Source organism: Protopterus annectens, chromosome 16.part0, assembly GCF_019279795.1.
Source record: "Protopterus annectens isolate FY-2018-M chromosome 16.part0, PAN1.0, whole genome shotgun sequence".
Lineage (NCBI taxonomy): Eukaryota > Metazoa > Chordata > Ceratodontiformes > Protopteridae > Protopterus > Protopterus annectens.
In genome coordinates this window covers 507,805,393-507,827,606 of record NC_056750.1, presented here as the reverse complement: position 1 = coordinate 507,827,606, position 22,214 = coordinate 507,805,393, and the positions used below count along the sequence as shown (strand labels likewise).

Below are 22,214 nucleotides of genomic sequence, written 5' to 3'. Positions count from 1 at the left end.
ATAGATGTTCTGTAGTCCTCTCTCGCCTTCATTCTTACATATGGGCTTGGAGATGATCCTGGGCTCCGACTTGGCCTATTACAAAGCTCAAAGTCTCTTAGTTGGCTCGTGGCTAGGTAGGTATCCCATAGTGCACTAGTACAATCCCCAGCTCTCTTTTGCCGCGTCTACGAGTTCAGAAGTGCTTCTTGCTTGGCCAAGGCTAAGTTCAAACTTTGTCTTTATTATCACTTTACTGATTCTGTAGCTAGTTATCTTATTATTAGATCATGTTTAGTAGTGTTAGAAGTGTTTTTTTTGCCCTTAAATTAGTTTGTTGAGAACTTGTTGGCCGCTGGCCCTTGTTGTTCGTTTGGTATCCTGTGTGCTAGTTTTATTAATGTTGATATTCATAGCTCCACATTTTGTTAGGACCTTGCTTTCTCGCTTTATTTTACATATATATATATATATATATATATATATATATCTCTACTGTGTGCAGTGTTTTTTTGCTAGTCTTGATAGAGATCTTTTCTCTGTGGGTCAGCGTTTATATTAGGGTCTTTGTTTTCTAAATTTTAGAAATTTAAAGCTTGCGTGCAGTCTTGTGTTTTCACTACTTTGCTTGCTACTACGTTTGTGGCCTTTCTACCACTTAGCCTATCCAGCTAGGTCCATTAAGTTAGAGGACCTAGTATTCTTCTATTTTTTCTTATTTTCCACTGGGCTAGGCCCATTTAAGTTAGAGCACCTAGTCCTCTTTACTCTCTCTTTGTGTATGTGCTTGTTAGAGCTAGGCCCGTTTAAGTTAGAGGACCTAGTCCTCATTGTGCTTGTTGTGTACCTGTTTTATTACATAGCTGTTCAACATGTCTAAAGACCACAAACCTTCGGGTTTCAAAAAATGCATAAAGTGCTCCCAGAAGATGTCAATTACAGATGGCCATAGTAATTGTGTATATTGTCTCTGAGCCATTCATTTGCAGGAAACATGTTTATTCTGCCATTCCTTTAGCTCCAGAGTTCTCCAGGAGCAGAAGAACAAGTTAATTTTGAAAGGTCTCCTCAAGCCTTCCTTTGAGGAAGACTTAGCGAGTTCTTCTTCATCATCTAAGCCACATTCATCCAAAAAAGAGAAGGTCAAGTTGGCCAATAGGCATTCTCCCATGCCAACTAGTGTATCAGAACCTCCTCAGAAACAATCAACTTGATAAGACTTCTTCCTTCTAGACTCCACTGTCCTCGGAGCCGATCAAGGTTGTCAATGTTGGCACTGCAGTGTAGGCCGTAAGCCTTTTGGAGCTGACTACTGCACAATTGCATCGGAGCCGGCCCAGGGATCCTTTGCCGGTCTCCCCAACCTTAAGATCTCCAATTTTACAGAGATCCAGATAGCCTACCCTGTCATCCAGATCCTCCAAGAGCTTGTCAGAGGAAGATGTGGAGAGAGTAGTGCTTAGACTCCTGAAGTAATCTGCTTTCCCAAATTGTTGGCTCCAACCCAGTCAGTTCCAAAGCCACGTGAGTCCATTCTCTTTGTTGTGGTTACTTCTCCGTGCCGAGTCAGGCCTTCGGAGCCAGAGTTTTCAGTGCCACTTGTTGTGGAACCCTTGGTTCCAGCTCGGCTGTCTCAGAGCTGAGTTCTACTCTGACACCTTCTATGCCGTCCGTGGTGTCTAGGAGTCAAAGCTCACTGGTCGGCCCCGACAGGGACACTTGGACCCGAACCTCTTCGGTTCTGAGTTTCCCTCTTGGTGCATCGGCTAGGGTGAGCTCTGACCCTACATCCATCTTGGAGCTGGTCGCTCTGGAGCTGCTGACTACCTCCATTTCCTTGGAGCCGGGGTTGTCTTTGGAGCTGGAGAGATCTGCTTTCGAGATGCTGAGTGTGCTGTCTTGCTCATCAGCCCCACGCAAGGGTACTGACGCTCTTCCCCCTCAAGCACCAACCTCTGTATCAGCACCTACTCTCTCGCTCGACAGCAGAGACCTGTAGCCTCAGGAGCCCCTGTTGGGTGGCCCCCAGTCTTCCGAGACCTCCCCAGAGTACCCTTCTGAAGAGCTCCCTCGGAGGAGGACATGCAAGAGGAAGCATGTAGACTCCCCGGATGAGTCCATCACTTCAGACACTGACCTCTAGGAGTCAGAGGGGTCCCCCAAGTCATCCTCTGATGATGTCTCCTTTGTAGACATCTTAGAGATCCTTAAGCAGAGAGGTGGCTGGCCCACTGTCACCCCTTCTGATGAGTCAGTGTACCTGAAGGCTTTTGGGTCTCAACCTTTAGCCTCTTGGGTGTCTCCACCTCTCGATGAACTCTTAGATCTGGTTAGTTGGAAGGTGTGGGAGACCCCTGATACCGTGCAGCCAGTTCCCAGAAGATGCAATACATTTCTGTCTGCCCCAAAAGAGATATTTTTTTGTCCAAGGCGTGCCTGTAGATGCCATGGTGGTGGCGGTGGCCACTAAGATGGAGCTAGCGGAGACTTCTTCATCTGTCCATCCGCTGAATAAGGAGTCTTGAACGATGGATAGATATGGGAAGCGTATTTTTTCTTCAGTGGCTTTTACTCTCAGATCGCTGAACTATCTCACACATTTTACTAGGCTTCAAAAAGATCTCCTCAAGGAGTTAAGATACCCTTCAAGGTACATCTACTGAAGGAGTCCCTGAGAAGATGTCTGCTCAATTGTCCACCATAAATTCCATCGTGAACTCCTCCATGAGGCTGAATTCCTATGCAGCCATCGATTCGAGCAGGGCAGCTTGTTCAGGAGTTTCCCTTAGGAGACATTCCTGGATGCGCTTATGTAATTTTTGCAGCGCCTTTCAAGTCTACCTTTACCAATACCCCCTTTGACGGTTCTACATTATTTGGACCTAAGGTAAAAGATACACTCACCAGGTGCGAACAAGAAGGGAAAACTCTCTCTGCCGTGGAGTACATTTTACTGTCCCCTCTAGACCATATCTCAAGGGTCAGAGAGGTGGTAAGATGTGGTTCAAGAAGTCCCAGAGATTTTTCATGGATGAACAGGGTGACTCCTCCTTCAGAGGCAGAGGAGGAGGAGCTAATAATAGACGCCCTAGAGGCAGGAGGGGTCCGCAAAACCAGGGAGGCCGCGATTCGTTTCAAGGCCGTCCCTGTCGGCGCTCCTGATTTGGGGCCCGGCTGCGCTTCTCTGGAGCCAGTCGGGGGTCGCCTATCTTTGTATCTGGAAGCCTGGCTAAACATCACCCAAGACAAATGGGTACAAAGAATAATCACCAGAGGTTACTCCATACCCCTTTTCTCTTCCACCTCACACTCCCAAGAAGATCCTGGATGTTCCACCCTATCACAGGGATCAAGCAACTGTAGAAGTGCAAAAGTTGCATGCAAAGAGAGTCATCCAAACAGTCCCTGCAGACCAGCTAGGATTCAGAACTTACTCCATATTCTTTTTAGTGCCAAAACATACAGGGGCTGGAGGTCCATCTTGGACCTCAGCAAACTAAACGAATCTGTAAAGAAGGCCAAGTTCCGGATGGTGACACTGCAGTCCATACTCCCTCTGTTAGGGAAATATAGTTGGATGTGTTCCATAGACCTCCAAGATGCGTACTACCATATAAAAATGGACAGAGCATCGAGGAGTCACTTACGCGTCTGGCTGGGAACCAGTCACTACCAATTTCATGCTCTGCCCTTTGGTCTCACCACAGCCCCCAGGGTGTTCACCAAATGCATGGCAGAAGTGACAGCTCACCTGAGACATCTAGGATTCAAAGTGTTTACGTACCTGGACGACTGGCTCCTGACCGCCACCACCAGGCACCTACTCCTACAAACCAGAGATTCCACCATCCAGCTTTGTTCCCAGCTAGGGATTACAATAAATTGGGAAAAGTCTGCCTTATCGCCTTCTCAATTTGTGATTTTTATAGGCGCAGAAATAGACACAGTTGCCATGTTAGCTCTTCTACCTGCAGAAAGAATTCAAAACCTCAGACAAATCCTCAGTTTGCTTCCTCTACAGAAAGTCAAGGCAAAGTGCTAAAACTCTTAGGGACCATGGCCTCCACCATAACATTAGTCCCTCTAGCCAGATTATATATGCAAATTCTCCAATGGCTTTTATCTTCCCAGTGGTCTTTTCAACAACTGCCTCTGTCTCACCGTATCATCATAACAGAGTCTTGCAAAAAGGACCTTCGTTGGTAGATTCAACCCGACCAGCTGACAACAGGCACTCCATTCCTTCCTCGCCAACCCGTTGATAATGTGGCCACAGATGCCTCACAGATAGGGTGGGAGGGCATTATCTAGGCAGGACTGTCCAAGGCACATGGAAAGATCACGAGGCTCACCTGCATATCAATGTCCTAGAGATGAGAGTAGTGCTTCTAGCGTTGCAAGCACTTCACCACTTTCTTCCTCTAGGGGTGATAGCAATCCAGTCAGACAACATGTCAGTGGTATGGTATCTCAACAAGCAAGGAGGAACTATATCTTACCCCCTTTGTCAAGAGGCCCTTCATGTATGGAAGTGGGCAATTTCTTCAGAATGCTTTCTAGTGGCAATGCATATCCCGGGGACAACCAGTATGATAGTCGACAAGCTCAGCAGGGCAATCTTGATGCCTCACGAGTGGTCTCTGAATCAAGAAATAGCGGAACAGATCTTCCACAAATGGGGACAGCCTTGCTGCAATCTCTTTGCCAGTCTGATCAACTCCAAATGCAGAAGCTTCTTCTCATTTATCCCCCCTCTGCGGGCATCACTGAGAGATGCACATGTTCACGATTGGCCCCTGGGACTCCTTTATGCTTTCCCTCCTTTTCCTCTCACATCCAGAGTGATTCAGAAAGCAAAGTTATTGGGAAGCAAAATGATTCTTACCACTCCTTACTGGCCTCATCAGATTTGGTTCCCCTTTCTCGGGCCTCTTCTACTAGATGATCCATGGTCTCCCTTCACCCCTGCCTCCACACCTTCAATTTGACAGTGTGGCTGCTCCAATTCCATCCCTAGTCAGGCTTCATGATTTTTCACCTGCTGTGACCCACATCCTTACATCTTTGCATAAAGGCTTCCACTAGGAAGTTATACACTAGCAAATGTAGAAGGTTTTCTATCTGGGTAAAAGAAAGGAATGTAGATCCTTACACTGCATCCATCCCTAAGGTTGTAGAATTTTTGTCTGAACTTTTCCATCAGGGATCTGCCGATGCCACAATTAGGGTCCATTTAGCAGCGTTATCTAATTTTCATTTGGGACAACATGAATCTAACCTTATGTCCCACAGATTGTGTAAAACCTTCCTTAAAGGCGCTACTTTGCTGAGACCTCCCTTTCAGGAACTGGTATCTCCCTGGGATATAAACTTTTCAAACTAACTTCACCGCCCTTTAAGCCTGCACATTCGTGCCTATTGAAGTTTCTGTCTTGGAAGACCTTGTTTCTAGTAGTCATCACATCAGCTAGAACGAGTATCAGAGTTACAAGCACCGTCTATTAAGCCCCCTTTTTTTTTCCACAAAGACAAGTTTCCCTTTGTGCAAATCCTTCCTTAATCCCTAAACTTTGCTCTCACACTAATTTGAACCAAACCATAGAATTACCTGTGTTTTTCCCTAATCATTCTAACACTGCAGAATACAAATTTCATCAACTGGATCTTCACAGGCAGTTACGGTTCTACCTTCACAGGACTAAGGAACTCAGTCAGACCAATTGTTTGTTTCCTTTTCTGAATCTAGAAAAGGCCTGCCAGTCTCTAAAGTGACCCTATCAAATTGGATTTCGAGCTGTATTTCCTTCATTTACTCCTCCAATGGAAAAACTCTACTGTTCAAGATTAAGGCTCATTCTACACGATTCCAGTCTACATCTGCTGCCTTCCAAGCCAGAGTTCCAACTGTCAGTATCTGTGCAGCAGCAACTTGGGCTACGCCTCATACCTTTATTACTCATTACAAATTGGACCTGACCTCAAGGGGTAGAGCCTCCTTTGGTTTCACCGTACTCAGGAGTATTTTCCCGTGAGCCACCCAAGAATAAGGTGCTAGGGACGCTGTCCCATATGTAAGAATGAAGGGTGAGATAGGACTACAGAACATAAAGAAGTTATGTACTCACCATAACGTTCCATGTTTGTAGTCATCTTGCCCTTCATTCTTATGAACCCACTCACCTACCCCCGTCCTGGAAGCATCTGGAGACAGGATAGTGTTACCTTGGTAGGGTGGAGACCTTTCATTGTTGTTCTTTCTGGATAACTTTATTTCTATCTTTCTATAGTTTAGCAGCAAACAAGATATGGGGATTGTACTAGTGCACTATGGGATACCTACCTAGCCATGAGCCAACTAAGAGACTTTGAGCTTTGTAATAGGCCGAGTCGGAGCCGAGGATCGTCTCTGAACCCATATGTAAGAATAAAGGGCAAGATGGATTACAAACATAGAATGTTATGGTGTGTACATAACTTCTTTTTATTAGCAGGTTAGTTACCTGTGCTCTGGTAACTGATGGGTCATCTATGTTGTTGTGAAACATTTGCTGCTGTTTTGTGGATTTGTACTGTTGAAGAAGATGTTGGTAGGTTTTAAACTGATGATCCTTAATATATTTAACATATCCTTAACATAATCCTTGACTGCGGGGGCTTGGTTCTGAGCCTTGGAACTGACTCGGCTGCTATTCTAGCTTGTGCTTTCCAAAAACTGTTATGCTAGGCTTTACCCATAATACTCCTCATCAAATTACCTCGGATCTCATTTGCTGCCTTGTAGTGCCAGATGCATTAAACCAACCTCTCGATCCTTGGCCTTTAACTGTAAGTTAGTTATTTTCCTATCTTTCTGTATCTCTTATCTACTCACTCCTCTAGTTCCTTTTTAAGTGTGTGTGTGAGTGATTTCCTGTTTCTTCCCTTTTCTACTGTAAGGTATTCTAAGCTACCATTGTTAGTACTTTCCTCCCTTTACCTTCAGGTAGTCCATTTTTTACCATTGTTGGTAATTTCCCTACCTTTCCTATAAACAAAACTTTGTTTTCTTTGTTTTTTTTTTTCCGTACTGTGTGTTTGTGGTATTTGCATGTGTCAGGAGGCCTTAGCTTTTTATAATGGCCAACAAATCCTCTAAAGGCATTTCCAGTTTTAAGAGGTGCCAGAAGTGCAAGAGAAAAATGCCCAATTGAGATGGACACACCTTCTGTGTGTAATGCCTCGGTTTTGTCCATCTCCAAGAAAATTGCACTATCTGTCATGATTTTTCCACCAGAACCTTGACAGAGTGTAAAAAACTTATTCTCAAGGGACTTAAGTCTGATTTCAGAGAGGGCTATCTCTGGTCCCAAAACTCTAAAGCCAGCTGTTCCTCTTCGCCTTCATCAAAACCAAAGAAATAATCTTATTCAGTTCTGACAGCGTCTTTGGAACCACCTACTAAATTGGATAAGTCTCCCATGGTGCCAACTGTCTACTCGACACTGGTGGGAAAGGATAATCTTTCATAGACACTGACCACCTCAGATCAAATTTCAGTACTCACACCTCGAGCTTCGGTACCAGCTGAACTCTTTGTACCGAAGGAGTCACAAGTGATTTTTCTACAGCGGACATCTTATTCTCCCTTTTTGGAGCGACAACCATCAAGATCTCCATTGGCTTCCTCTATGTGGTCTACTAAGTGCCTGTCTAAGTCAGATATTGAGACTAGTCGACCAGCTTCTGACAGCGAAGGGATTGCCTCCATCTTTGGTTCCTAACTAGGTTGGCTCTGGAACCATGCCATCTTCTACACCCATGCACATTCCTTCAGATGAGTTTTTGGAGCCCCTGGTACTGACCATCCTGGCTTTGACTTTTTCGGTGCTGGCCAGAACTTCTTTTCCAGTACAGATAATTGCCTTGAGCTCTTCTGGTTTGTTGGAATCTGAGACCTCCCAGGGTTGGGGCTTCGTTGCTGTTTCCAAGGGGCAGGGTTCGACTTCAATTCTTTCGGAGCCCTCCATTCCCCTTGGCGCTTTGGCATATGTAAGTTCAACCTTAGCTTCTGCTTCGGAGGCGTCTTCCTCGGTGTGGGATGGGATCACGGTTCTGGACTTCTATCCCTCTATGGGGTGGGGTCTGCTTTTTGAGCTATGGAGAGGGCCTTGTCCATTGGGGACTCAGTCTGTGCCATCCCTGTTGGGCCGAGTAACTTGTCCATCTCATCGACCAGAGCTTCCCCCAGTCTCTTCCTTGGGACAGAGGGCACAAAAACCTCAGGAACAGTCCACCCTGGTGATATCTTCTTCAGAAGCCTCTCTGGAGCATCCCACCAAAAAGATGCCTTAGAAGAAAAAGTGCAAGAGGAAGCACTTGGACTCCCCTGAAGAGTCTTTCACAGAAGATACCAATTTCAGTGAAGGAGAAGGTTCCCCTAGGTCACCCCTGATGATGATTCCTTCAGGGACATCCTGGAAATTCTGAAACAGAAGGGTGACTGGACTAATCTTCAGCCTTACTCAGAGGAATCTGTATACCTTGAGGCTTTCCATGGCCAGCCCTCTACCTCTTGGATCTCTCCACCTGCTGATGATCTTGTAAAATTGATCACTCAGTGGGCCCGGAAAATTCCTGACTCTATTGAGCCAATACCCAAAAGACCTGACCGAATTCTCTCTGCCCCTAAAGATGAGCAGCACTGGGCTAAGGGTATTCCTGTAGATACCATGGTGGTAGCCGTAGCCACTAAAAAGGAACTTGTGGAAGAAATTCCTATTGGTCCTCCTAATAGGGAGTCTAGGACTATGGATAGGTTTGGAAAGCATGTATACTCTTCATCGACCTTCACTCTAATGTCCTTGAATTATATGGCGCATTTTGCCAAGCTTCAAAGAGATCTGATTAAAGAGCTTTCAGATACTATGTCAGGAGCAGTTGCTGAATGGGTCCGAGATAAGGTTACTTCTCATCTCGCCACCCTTGAATCGATTTCCAGTTCATCCATGAGGCTAATTGCTCATTGCAGCTGAAGGGACAACAAGAGCAGCAGGTTCAGGCGTAGCCATCAGGAGACACACCTGGATGCACTTATGTGACATTGTGGAGCCATTTAGGTCTTCTTTTGTCAACACTTCATTTGAGGGATCATCCATGTTTGGCCCCAAGGTTAAAGACACACTAACCAGATGTAAGAAAGATGGGAAGATCCTTTCTGTCGTGGGCGTACACTTCTCCATTCCTCAAAGGCTCTACTCTACGAACCACAGAAGTGGGAGGCTATGGTTCAGAAAGATGCAAGGACCTTTCCAAGACTCGCGTGGCAATGACTTCCCTGGGGCCGAGTAACTTGTCCATCTCCTCGACCAGAGTAGTAATGGAAGATGCTGTCAAAGAGGCAGAAGTGGCCCACAAAATCATGAGTCTAGAGATTCTTTCTGTGGTAACTACTACCAGCACTCCGGAATGGGGACCCAGTTGCCTTCCTGTGCAGGCAGTCGGCTTGTGATTATCCCTGCACCAATCTGCCTGGCTAGAAATGGCTGACAAATGGGTGCAGGGGATCATTTCCAGAGGTTACATCATTCCCCTTTCAATGAAACCAAAAAGACTCCCAGACGTTCCACCCAGTCACGGGAAGGCATCAGCCTCAGAAATTCAAAAACTGCTTGACAAAAGAGTCATCAGACAGTCCCACAAAACCAGAGGGGACCCAGAATTTCCTAGAGATTCTTTTTAGTGCCAAAGAAAGCAGGAGACTGGAGACCGATCGTAGATCTCATCAGTTGAACAAATCAGTTCAACAAACCAAGTTCTGGATGGTCTCTGTTCACTCAATACTTCCATTCTTGGAAAAAGACAATTGGATGTGCTCAGTATATCTTCAGGATGCGTATTAACATACAAAAATGGACAAGCGCTCGAGAAGACTCCTGTACTTCGTCATACATATATATATATATATATATATATATATATATATATATATATATATATATATAAATACACATACATAGACATATATGTATACATACATACACACACACACACACACACATATATATATATATATATATATATATACACACATATACATACATATATATATATATATATATATATATATATATATATATATATATATACACATACACATACATATTTACAACTATTTCAACACTACCGTAAGTCGCTCACATTTTGATTTGTTAACTAAGGATATGAAATACATACCCAACCCTAAATTTGACCTTGTTGATTGTCTATGTGAGTTTAAAAAAATATATTAGGAAAGTTAATTTAGCTATATTATTTAAGGACAAACCTCAAACTTATATTAATAAGAACAAAAACTCTGTGGATATGTTAAAAAAAAAAAAAGCTAGTACTTCTATTCCACCCAGTTATCCTATAGTACATACCTATGATAAGGTTGTGACTAGAGAAATTTATCAAATGTATAATAAGTTTAGAGAAATTACACATACAAGTAATTTAACTAAGGAGGAAGTGAAAATATTAAGAAATTTGCAAAGGGACAATAACATCAGGGTGATGAAGCCTGATAAATGGGGAGGGGTGGTCCTATATGATAGCATTGAATATACAAAAAAGATGTATGATATTTTGTACTACTATGGAAATTATGAAACTAAATCACTTAATGAGGTTAATATAGCCTACCAAAGAATTGATTCATATTTGGAAGAATACTTAATTGAAGGAAGCGTCACCAATGATTTATATAATTATTTAAAGGTCAAATATCCTAAATTAGCTACTTTGGTAGGCATACCTAAAGTACATAAGGACACTTCTAACCCACCTTTTAGACCTATAGTATCAGGTAGTAAATCTAAAACGTTTCCGTTAGGTAAATATATTGATTTTAAGTTAAAATACATATGCAGTGTTATACCTCATATGGTAAAAGATTCTTGGGAGTTCTTAAGTAAATATCCCATTGATGCATGGAAAGAAGGTATCATTTTTGTCACCACTGATGTCGTAGATCTCTTTTCTAGCATCCCTAAACAAGAAGGATTAGAAGCCTTCAACAATAGTATTGTTAAGTATTCTAACTTCAGTTGGGATGAAATATGTCTAATTCTGGAGATGATGTCCATAGTACTAGATAATAACTACATCTTCTTACATCTTCTTTGAAGGAGAGTATTTCAAGCAGACCAGGGGGGTGGCTATGGGGGCAGCTTGTGCCCCCATATATGCCAACCTGGTTATGCTTGATCGGGAAGACACTCAATTATTCCCTAGTATATACTTCAAACATATTAAACGTTACTCCAGATTTCTGGATGATGTGTATATACAATGGGAGGGGTGATATGGATACACTCCAGTCATTTATTCAATTTCTTAACAATAGTAGTGAGTATTTAAAATTTACTTTTACTTACAGTTATGAAGGTGTGGCCTACATTGATACTTACATTTATCATCAGGGAGGCAAAGTTAAATCTAAAATACATCGGAAAAGTACATTCTCCAACAATTATTTGGAGTATAGCAGTTGCCACCCTGATAAAGTTAAGTACAATGTATTCAAAGGGCAGTGCGTCCGAGCTGCACTGATGACCTCTGAATATGAAAATATGACAGAAGAATTGAATTTTATAATGAATTTATTTCAGCAAAGAGGCTATCCCCAATATATGATGAAATATGTAGTACAATACATCATTCAGGAATGGGATGTTAAATATAAGCCATTGTTAGGAGCTGGTATAGAGGTATTATCAAATCAAAATACTGAACATAATAATAACAATACCATGATAGGCCCATACCAAAGATCCTGTATTATACAATACAATTTGGCTGCTGATGAAATAAAAAAAATTGATGTATAAATATTGGTATTTGATTATGAGTGATGTTACTTTGACAGAAGTTATGGGTACTAAACCCAACTTTATTTATAAAATGGGATGAAACATTAAACAGTATGTAGAACGATACTATGAAGGGGCAAAGAACATCAATAGAGGACACAATGCACATAGTAAGAAATGTGGAGCTTGTAACCAATGTAGCTACATATCGGAAAAGGATAAAATAATATTAGAGAATGGACATAAGAAAACTGTAAGGTTTAAGACAGGTAATTGTAATACCAAAATGATTTTATATATATATATATATATATATATATATATATATATATATATATGGCAAAATGTAACATTTGTTCTAGTTACTATGTAGGTAAGATGAAGAGATGTTTTAAAAAGAGAATTTATGATCATACCTACAGTATTAGAACAAAAGATACTACCAATGCGTTATATCGACACATTGAGAAGAAAGGTGACACTCACCAGTTTAAATTTGCCATTTTGGATACAATTAATGTGGACCCTAGAGGAGGTGACAATAAAAGTTTACTGAATTACAATGAAGTTTGGTGGCAGATATATCTGGATGCAACCACCCCACCTGGACTTAATGATTATGTCCCAGTTAAGCCCATACTGGAAATATTGCAGTAATATTAGATCAATATTAGGTCATTATAAAGTATACAATTATGAAAATGGTATGAGATGTATATAGATCATTGTTTAGGAGATATATATATATATATATATATATATATATATATATATATTAATATACACCAATTGGATATTTGCCACAATTAGTGGAATAAGTTTTTATATATATAAGTTTTTTGCATATATATTTTGATTAGATAGGGAGTATATAGATCTATAGTCCACACACTAATTGTATGATATGTCATGTGGGACTATACATCACATTTTTATACATTTTACAGTCAGTGGGTGTGTTATTTAATTATATATAGTACTAAGAGTTGAATTAGTTTATTCACATGTTTGTATATTTTTCTATATTTCTGTATGTATTTGTACATGTTTATACACATATGAAGTTTTATTACAGTATTCATGAGATTAATATGATGAAGCCATTTTGTCTATTACGGCTTGAAATAGTAGTGTAAAGGATACTGTTTCTTTAAATGCTTTTAAACGTTTAAAAAAATTTTTGGCGCCAAAAGAAATATTTAAGCCTGAAGTTTTGAATCACGAGTTGTTCTGTTGAAGCCCAAATGCTTTGGGTCAAAGCGCTTAACTTGTATTAACAGATTCAAAATTATATTTCTTATATTGTCAAAAGCTTTCAGTTTTGTTGCAATAAATTTGGTTTTTTGCTGGTGAGTGGTGAAGCACTTATTGGTGGTTCCGGACCGGTTTGCTGTTTTCGTTTGTATCCGTATTGGATTTATTCTGACATATTGGAAATGACTGGAGTTTAGAAGCATTCCAGAGGCAGCTACCATGGTTGTCTGTACATACTTTTATAAGGCATTACAAACTGGATTATTTTTCTAGTTCCAGGACTGGCTTTGTTGGGACTATTCTGTATGGGTTCCTGGAGTCATATCCTTCCAAGTAGGATAGGCTTTGGTAATGAAACCATATAGCCTAAAGTTTGCTGCAGCAGTGGGAATGATGAACATAGTACAATTGTACAAGTTGCAGTTAACCATAACAGCAGATGTTCATATTCCTTACCTATGTAATTGCTGCATCTGCCCTCCATCCCCTTAGTATTGCATACAGTTATTATTGGGGGATAGTTTGGTGGTTATTTCTTGTTTTACTTCTGGATGAGTATGCTGTTCCTTAATAAGAAAGTACTGAAGATTTTCCACTCTCACTTGTGATTTTCCCTTCTCTGGGCTGACCAGTCAGCATTTTGAATGGAAGTTTAAGCAGGAGCCAGAGCTTTTGGTAGTGGTCTGATTGTTGTCTTGGACAGGACACAGTCTGTATAGCCTAAAACCTATTGCAGCAGTGAGGAATTCAAACATCTACTGTTATGGGTAAGTGCAATTTACTCAGTCATACTTTACTGTGGTCTTGTTACTAGGAAGACTGACTCCAAGGCTGTGAAATGAGGAGCTTGCCTGGGAGGAGTACCACATATTCAAAGCTTCAGGGACTCAGTCCATGACATTCCTAATAACCAGTGAAGGACAGTGACTTAGACCTGCTTCCCAGGTTAGAAGGCAAGAAGCCTGCTAGTACAAGAGTTCTTTCTCCCAGTAGAGGCTAAGAAAATTGAGCCCCTCACTGCAAGGTCTGGGAGATCAACAACAATCCATCTAATATGATCCGGCTTCCCTTAGTGGTGTACTCCTCCCCCCAAGAGAACCACACCATTCTTTATCATGTGGTTAAGTAGTCATTTTCTTCCAGTTTCAGCTGCTCATGGAACCAGGATTTTTTTCTCTTTAATGCTACTTGATTGGGCATCCTTTCTCTTAATAGTCATTGCCTTGCATTGCTCTCTTGTCTTGCATAATTCATGCTGCTGATGTGTAACCCCTCCTTTTAGCACTAATTTACTTGAAGTTTGACATCACCAATTGCTGTTACACTGATCATATTTCAACCTTCATCCTGTTTTTCCCTGCTTTCCTTATTAACCAGTTGAAATGTGTGCTGACAAAACATTTGTAACTTAGAATTCTGGATCCTCTCTTGGACAGATGCTGGTGGTCATTCCATTACAGGCCTCCATCACTCAGTGGATTCTTACTCACTGTCAGTACCAAAGCCTTTATCTCATCATCTGTTCAATCAAATGTTGAAATCAATGGCGTGTACTCTACTATTTAGTCACGTCAGGGAAAAGACAGCACCTCAGGAAATGTTACTGAATGTACTTATGGTCTGTGTTGGTACCTGGAGTACAGAAGTCCTCTGGCTAACATGTCTAGTTGCTCTGCTTAAAGTACTTTGAGCCCATCAGGCTGCAGAAATAAAACTAAATTATGACTACTGCATTAGAGTTGTATTGTTTTAACCTTCATCAGAGTGACAGTGCACATAGTGCAGTGATTGTCAAGCAAGGACATAACATTATCCTCAAAATGTATTTCTTATGTGAGTTACTGTCATTAATGTGTAATGTTTTAAGCTTTGATGTTATGGAATACTTGTAATGAACAAGAAACTTGGGCATTGGTCATTTTTATTAGTGATCCTTTAATTTATTATTCAGATGTTGGACACAGCTAATCAACAGATGTTAATGAGCTTTATGCATGCAGTCTTTTTAGCATGTACATAACCTGCTTAAATCTTAACTGAAAAATATCTTAAGTCTGAACAGTAGAGCTGACCTTGTTTCATTACATGATGGGCTAAAATATTTTTACATGACAGTATGCGAGCATAATCTATTTCTACATCTGGAATGTAGTTAAGATAACAGGAATATTTTTGCATAAAGAGAGAGTTTTGTTTGTATCTAGAAAGCAAAAAGAATAGAAAAAGAAACTTAGTGTCAAGGTGTTTCAGAACTACGATGCAGGACAACCATACAGGATAAATGAGTTCAGGAATTTTTTTTTCTTCCTGACTTCTGTGAAGATTTGCTTAAAGGAAAGGGAGATGGAGGTAGATGAGGGCTGGGAAGCAGAATACTTTTAAAGATGGGATGTATAAGGTAAAGATGGGATTAGGAGAGGTGAGGGTGGAAGAGGTGTAAAACAGAACTGATTATATAAAAGGCTGAGTAGGCCTCAGGAGAAGATGCATGCTTAGTAAAATTTAAAAAAAAAAATGTAAAGACAAAAGTGGTAGAGACACTGAAGTGATGCATGATAAAATGAATACGGGATGCTTCCTAGCCAGTCAATAATCTCCATCAGCTCCCTTTTCCTACATGGGGTCAGGGTATCGTGTTAACTATCACCATCTCTCTCAATTCAGTGCCACACTCCTGCCTTCTTCAATACTCATTGCCTGACTGTTGCAGATCTTCTTTCACACAATCCATCTACCTCTTTGCTGGACATATTCATTTCCTGTTACCTTCTTGTCCCAAATCATCACCAGATTGTATTCTGCTTTTCTGCACTTGTCCGAACCACCATAATCTGTTTTCTCTGATATTTTCTGCAGTTGGAGCTACATTGGCTTCTGCTCTTATGACCTTATTTCTTCATCTGTCCCACAGTGTGCTTCTTACCACTCTTCTCAGGCACTTCATTTCCATCACCTCTGGCATCCTCATCTGTTCTGCCTTTACTGCCCAGGTTTCTATACCATACAGTAGTACTGGACGCACAGTTGTCTTATACACCTTACTTTTCAGCTTCTTTGGCATTTTTCTGTAACAGACTACACCTGAGATTCTATGCCAGTTGGCTACAGACCCTCTGATTCTAGCTTTGACTTCTTCATTCAAAATTCCTTTCCCCCAACCCACCCCTCTCATATACTTGAAGCTATTTTACCTGTTCCACTATCTTCCCTTCCATCTCAGCTCTCAGTGTCTTCTGATTTCCACAATTTGCTGCCATTACCACTGTCTTATCTGTGCTTAGTTTCATCCCATGTGCCTTCAGTTTTGCATTCTATTCCTCTATCATTTGCTGAAGTTCTTGCCCAGAGTCTGCCTGTAATTCAACATCATCTGCAGCCTTTTGATAAGGGGCAGATGGGGAATGCAGATATATCAGTGGATAGGGGGTAGGGCTTAGGTATTTGGGGATTTGAGTGTACCAGATATTAAGGTTTAACTGTGACTCAGAATGGAGGAAGAGTGGTGCAAATGAATCAGAAGTTGATGGAACAATTGTATGTAATTAAGATGATAGTGTTGCCGCACACATTCCATCAGTCAGGAGTCAGCCAAGTATGCTTCCAGGCGTTTTTGTGGTTAACTTCTACTGACGACTCTAGGTGTCAAATATTGCTTGTTCATATTTGCATTAATTCCAAAATCATGCTCCATATAAGGTATTGGAAGATTTCATCTTAAAGCATACATGATTGTAAACACAATTGTATTGATATTTGATCTCTGGCTAAAATGGCTAAAAAGATATTGAATACTGTTTGTATGCTGTTTATTTGTATTGTAATAAATTTTCTTATTTCTGTAAATATATCAGCATTCAGCTAACAGTCAGAACTGCATAGCCTCATATGAAATCTCATGGATTTATGAAGGAAATCCTGTTTGGCAGTATGTGTCTTGTTTGAATGGTTACAGGGATATCATAAACTGTTTAGACAAAATTAATATTCATTGCCTTTATACAAAATTAATACTCATTGCCTTTATTTTGGCTTATAAAATCCAGTTAAAGCATGATGTAAATATTAATTTATCCTGAATAGTTTACTATTTACAGTTTTCTAGTAACACTATTGGTTTCAGAGATATGAATATTTGAACTGTAAGGTGATAACTTAATTTGTTAAAGGCTCAAACCACATCCACTGGGAATTAATACACACTCAAAAGAGCTGTACCTGGAGGAAGGGAGTCAAGTCATTACATCCTAGTGACACCTCCAGGTGTTTTCTGCAGTTGCATCCTAATGAGGCCTCTGGGCGTCAAGTATTGCTTGTTTATCTTTGCCTTAATAATTCCAAAACCATGTTACATACTAAGTATTAAAATATTTTATCTTTATCTTAAAACTAACACAATGGTAAACGCAACTGCATTGATGTGTAATCACTGTCTAGTGCAGGTAAAGATATCTTAATAATTGATCATATAATTATTTATATTGTCATAAAATTCATGCTTCTCTAAATATCTTTACCACCAGATAGCACAGACAGAACTGCTTAGTTCATATGAAAGCTCTCAGCCAGATGAGCCAAATGCTAACAGTGTATGTGTGTAACTTGAGTGGTTGCTGAGATTGTACGTTGTTTACAAAATGTTGTAATACTGTGTGTACTGTAACTTATAAAGTCCCATTTAAGACCTAAAATCTGAAGAATACTACCACTATAAGAAATAGTTTTTGCTGAAGAGTTTGACATTTACACTTCTTTGGTAACCCCTATGGTTCCAGAGAGATGAACATTTGTTTGAGGTGTGGGGACTTAAAAGAAGAATTGTTGGCTACAGGACCAGTATTTCAGATTTATCTGAAGGGGTCAGAGGGCCAGAATAACAAGGTATTGGTTACTAATGGGAAGAAGGCAAGATTGAGTGGATACTTGACTTTCAGAGGCGTGTGATAGTGATAAGCCTAATGAAGATGATAGATAACTGATGACATGAGGGAGAATTGGTGGGTGTGAAGATGTGACAGACTGGGGTGTTAAGGAGTGGTTATTTGTTGCAGGTAGAAGTGATGTGTCAGAGGTGAACCAAGAATAGGGGGGTTCTTGGAGGAAAATGGAGGCTTCAGAAGTGACAGTACGGAACCCTAGGACTAGGGAAGAAAAGAAATGTGGATGCAAGGAAAAAGAAGATACTGGCAGAGGTCAGTGATGTATGGGTGGTTGAAGCAGTGTAAGGTGTGGAAAGAGGTCAACACTAATTATGGTTTGAAGGCTGGAGGTTGTCTGAGTTATCCTGAAATACAGAAGTTAGGGCAAGGATATATGTGAAAGGATAAGGAGGAGAAGAAAGAAAAGGGCAAAGATGTTATGGGAGGAATTTCAAGTGTGCAAGAATATAAGTTGGGGATAGACTACTGAGCTCTAGGATTTCAGAAGAAACCTGTATGAGCCAAACTGTGGATTGCTGAATACAGTAATGCCTGGAATGGGGGGCTGGTATGGGCAGTTCAGATGTGAGGGGTATAGTGGAGTTCATTCACCATATGATTTCACTTGTGGGTACTGTACTGTACTGCTTGTGGTGGCATTGCATGGGAAGCACTGAAGCAGTAGCTGGATAATTGCAACTTGTCCTTTAACCACAGAAAACAGTAACTCTGCATGACTTGTAGAAATGACTAATGAATGGAATAGTATAGGTCATTAATGGTTAAAGATGGAGAGAGTAGTCCAACAAGACAGGTGCTGATGTCACAAAGATGAATGGAAAGTCTACAGATGAGGTAGGGCAGTATGGGGTTGGCAAGTTATGAGAGTCTTACACTATGTATTGGGAAGAGGGCTTGAAAGATTCTTGGCGATATTGGAAGCTGTAACTTTTTGGTGTGTTGTGGGAAGACTGAGTTGTCAAGATCAGAGGTTAGGATATATTTATTTGACAGGGAGGGTAAAGTACATTTAGAGGGTGTAAGAAGTGGAAGAATAGTATTTGTGAGAGATAAAATTATAAAATGATGTAGGTGAATTGTGAGAGGCCGCAGATGAATGTAAGGGTGTGGTTATTTTTAAAAGTGGAGAAAAAGGGACACTGGGGCAGATGTTAGATGAAGGAAAGATGTCAGGAGGAAAAAGGTATTGCACATGAGAGACTAAATCTGTAAATATGCTTCTTTGAGGTAAAGCCTAATGTCAAGGGCCTTTGGCTGACCAAGTTTGCAGGTGACTGCAAATTGGGATCTATCAAAGATTCCCTCCATGCGCAAACATCTTGTAAGTGGGTCTAACACAGACAAATGACTGGTGGCAAAGTCATGGTTTAAAATTCAGAGCCAAGAAATGCATTAAAGCGCCTTTTTGGGAAAACAGCCACCCAGTTAATTACTTCATCGATAAGACACTCCTAAGAGCTGACCATGTAGTCAGGGATTTGGGAACATATGTAGACAGTAAACTGGCTTTTGACCAACGTCTCGCTAAGGTAGTGAGAAAATCATTCTATGTTGCACAACTTATAAGTAAGGGCTTAGCATCCAGGTCCAAGGAAGTCAGATTGTCACTTTATTTGGCCCTTATTAGACCCATAATCAAGTATAATGCTGCCTTCAGCATGTACCTGACCAGGCACATGCAGCAGCTGGAATGCCTACACAGGTTCCTTACAAAGAGAATACAAGGTATAAACATATTATCCTATACAGATTGACCCAGGGTCTGCCCCCCCCCCCCATCTCTGATCGAGGCAGACAGTAACTATGCCCAAACTAATATACCCTCTCACATAACCTTTAGAAACATCCTAATATACCCCTTCTAGTAAATGTTCATGATACATAGAGAGACAATTGGGTTGGGTCGTACAGCTAGGCTGGTGGTCATTTGCCTAGTTGCCTACACAGGTTCCTTACAAAGAGAATACAAGGTATAAACATATTATCCTATACAGATTGCCTTAAAGCTGTATCCTCTATACTCTCTCTCACAGGTTACTGAGGGGGTGATCTACACCTGGTATACAAGGCATCCTAAGATCCAGTTTTGATGGACCTTTTGCACATCCGCAAAACTAACAGCTTCAGACAAAAGACATGTTGGCGAGACAGATGCGTCTCTTTGGATCCCCATGCTTTGGAACAGGCTCCCCATCCATGTGAAGCAGAGTCCATCTCTAACCCTGTTTGAGTAACTTTGACCAGTGGATGGAAATTCATAGATTGACCCAGGGTCTGCCCCCCTCCCCCATCGAGGCAGACAGTAACTATGCCCAAACTAATATACCCTCTCACATAACCTTTAGAAACATCCTAATATACCCCGTCTAGTAAATGTTCATGATACATAGAGAGACAATTGGGTTGGGTCGTGCAGCTAGGCTGGTGGTCATTTGCCTAGTATATACTTATGAACATATGTAGGGGGTGATAGGACAGTAAACAAAAGGAGTGTAGAGTGTAGGTTAGTGATGCAGAGAGAAGGGGGTCCTTGGGGTAAGTTTTTGTTGCAAATATACAACTGTGTACTACTAAAAGTTTGTCATCAATATTTTTTTGAAGTATTTTTGAGTTATGTATATAAAAGAAAAAACAAATCATGTTTTTCTAGAAAATTCAGTAAACTTTGTGATAAAGTACTAGCGACTGTGTTAAAATGGGAATTAAAGTTGGGTCGTGGTGACAAAGTATTAGAGAAATGGGGAATTGGTGGCTAGATTTAGGATAGATTAGACATTTTATATAACAGTAAAAGTTTTAATGAATGTACATTAATTTTACTGCTTGATTTCTGATGGGTACTAAATGATAACTAGAATTTATTTGTCCTTTCTCTGTAAGCACATTGAGTTAAATCAAAGTATTATTAATCTGTAATGAAAGATGTATATATATCCTTACAGTTACATAGTGCTATACATCTTTCCTTTTGTGCTTAAAGCTGCTTAAAAAGAATCCAGAGCGCCGATTAGGAGCAGGTGAGTCAGATGCAGCGGAAGTGAAGAAGCAGGCATTCTTCAAGGTAAGGATAATGACTGTTCACCTAATTGCATCTACTAATGCTAATGCTAAAGCTTTAGTGAAACTTCCATGGTATATGTTAACATATGCTGATATGTAAGTGGTGTTTAACGTAGGAAAAAATGCATCTGGATACCCAATGTTGATTTCTGCACCTGACTACGAATGTGATTTGCTTGCTTACTAAACTGCTTTGAAAACAGTGGGGAGGTGAGATTTGGCACTAAGCCTAGGTGATGCATGTTTTTGACCAAAAGAAGACCCCTTTGTGGGCTAACTTTATTTATTGATATTTGATTACTGTGAAAGTCCGGCTGGGTAAAAGCCTGGAGGCCCGGGGAGAAAATCTCCAAATTATTACAAGCCATTTTAAGAACAATAATTTTACAATCTTAAAAAATAAAACAAAAACATCTGCAGTTTAAATAATTATAACATATTAGACATAATATAAAAACACTGGCTAAGAATTGATACAAGGTATATGACAGTCATTTAATATTTAGAGAAATGTTGGTTTGTAGAGAAATTAACGGTAAATTAGTTGTAATACAAATAGGAATTGCAATATAAAATGAGGAAAAAGGCCTGTGCTCTTATTTAGAGAGAAAGTCAGGGGAGAGCATCAGATAGTAGTAAGGAAGTAAGTGTAGAAGGGAAAGTAATGAGGTATAAGGAATGAAAAGGTACTTTTTCACGTTTATGGATATATTTTTTCCAGGTTTTGAGCAAGAACAGAGCCAGGTTTTAGCTAGGAAGTCTTTCAGAGTGGTTTTGAAAGATGGGAGGGGGGTATAGACCTGATGGATACAGGTAAGGAGTTCCAGGCTTTAGCAACCTTGTGTTAGTTCAGGCAATGCCCAGCAGATTTGCTAGGTTTGTAGAGAGACATTTTTGGTGATTCAATTGCATTGACTGACTGGTAACTTAGTTGTTTAGAATGCTTTTAAGTGCTGGACAGGCAGATGTATGTTTGATAATTTTATAGGTGGTAAGAAGCTGTGTATACATTAGTTGATGTGGCAGTTCTAACCAATTTAGGCTCTTCTGTGCTGTACAGTGTTGGTTCTAAAAGGGTTATGTGCTGCAAATTTAGTAACTTTAATAGCATTGTTCTGGTTTTAATTTTTGTGAAGCCTGGAGATTAGTAAGG

General features: G+C 40.5%; 1 protein-coding gene across 1 annotated transcript in view; it reads left to right on the top strand.

The window, feature by feature from the left end:
* Positions 1-22,214, top strand: part of PKN3 (protein kinase N3) — a 2,242,690-nt gene that overhangs the window by 2,146,360 nt on the left and 74,116 nt on the right. Inside the window, exon 20 of the mRNA XM_044058139.1 lies at positions 20,982-21,062. Within this exon, the coding sequence (XP_043914074.1) occupies positions 20,982-21,062 (81 nt within the window). The remainder of the gene's footprint in view (positions 1-20,981; positions 21,063-22,214) is intronic.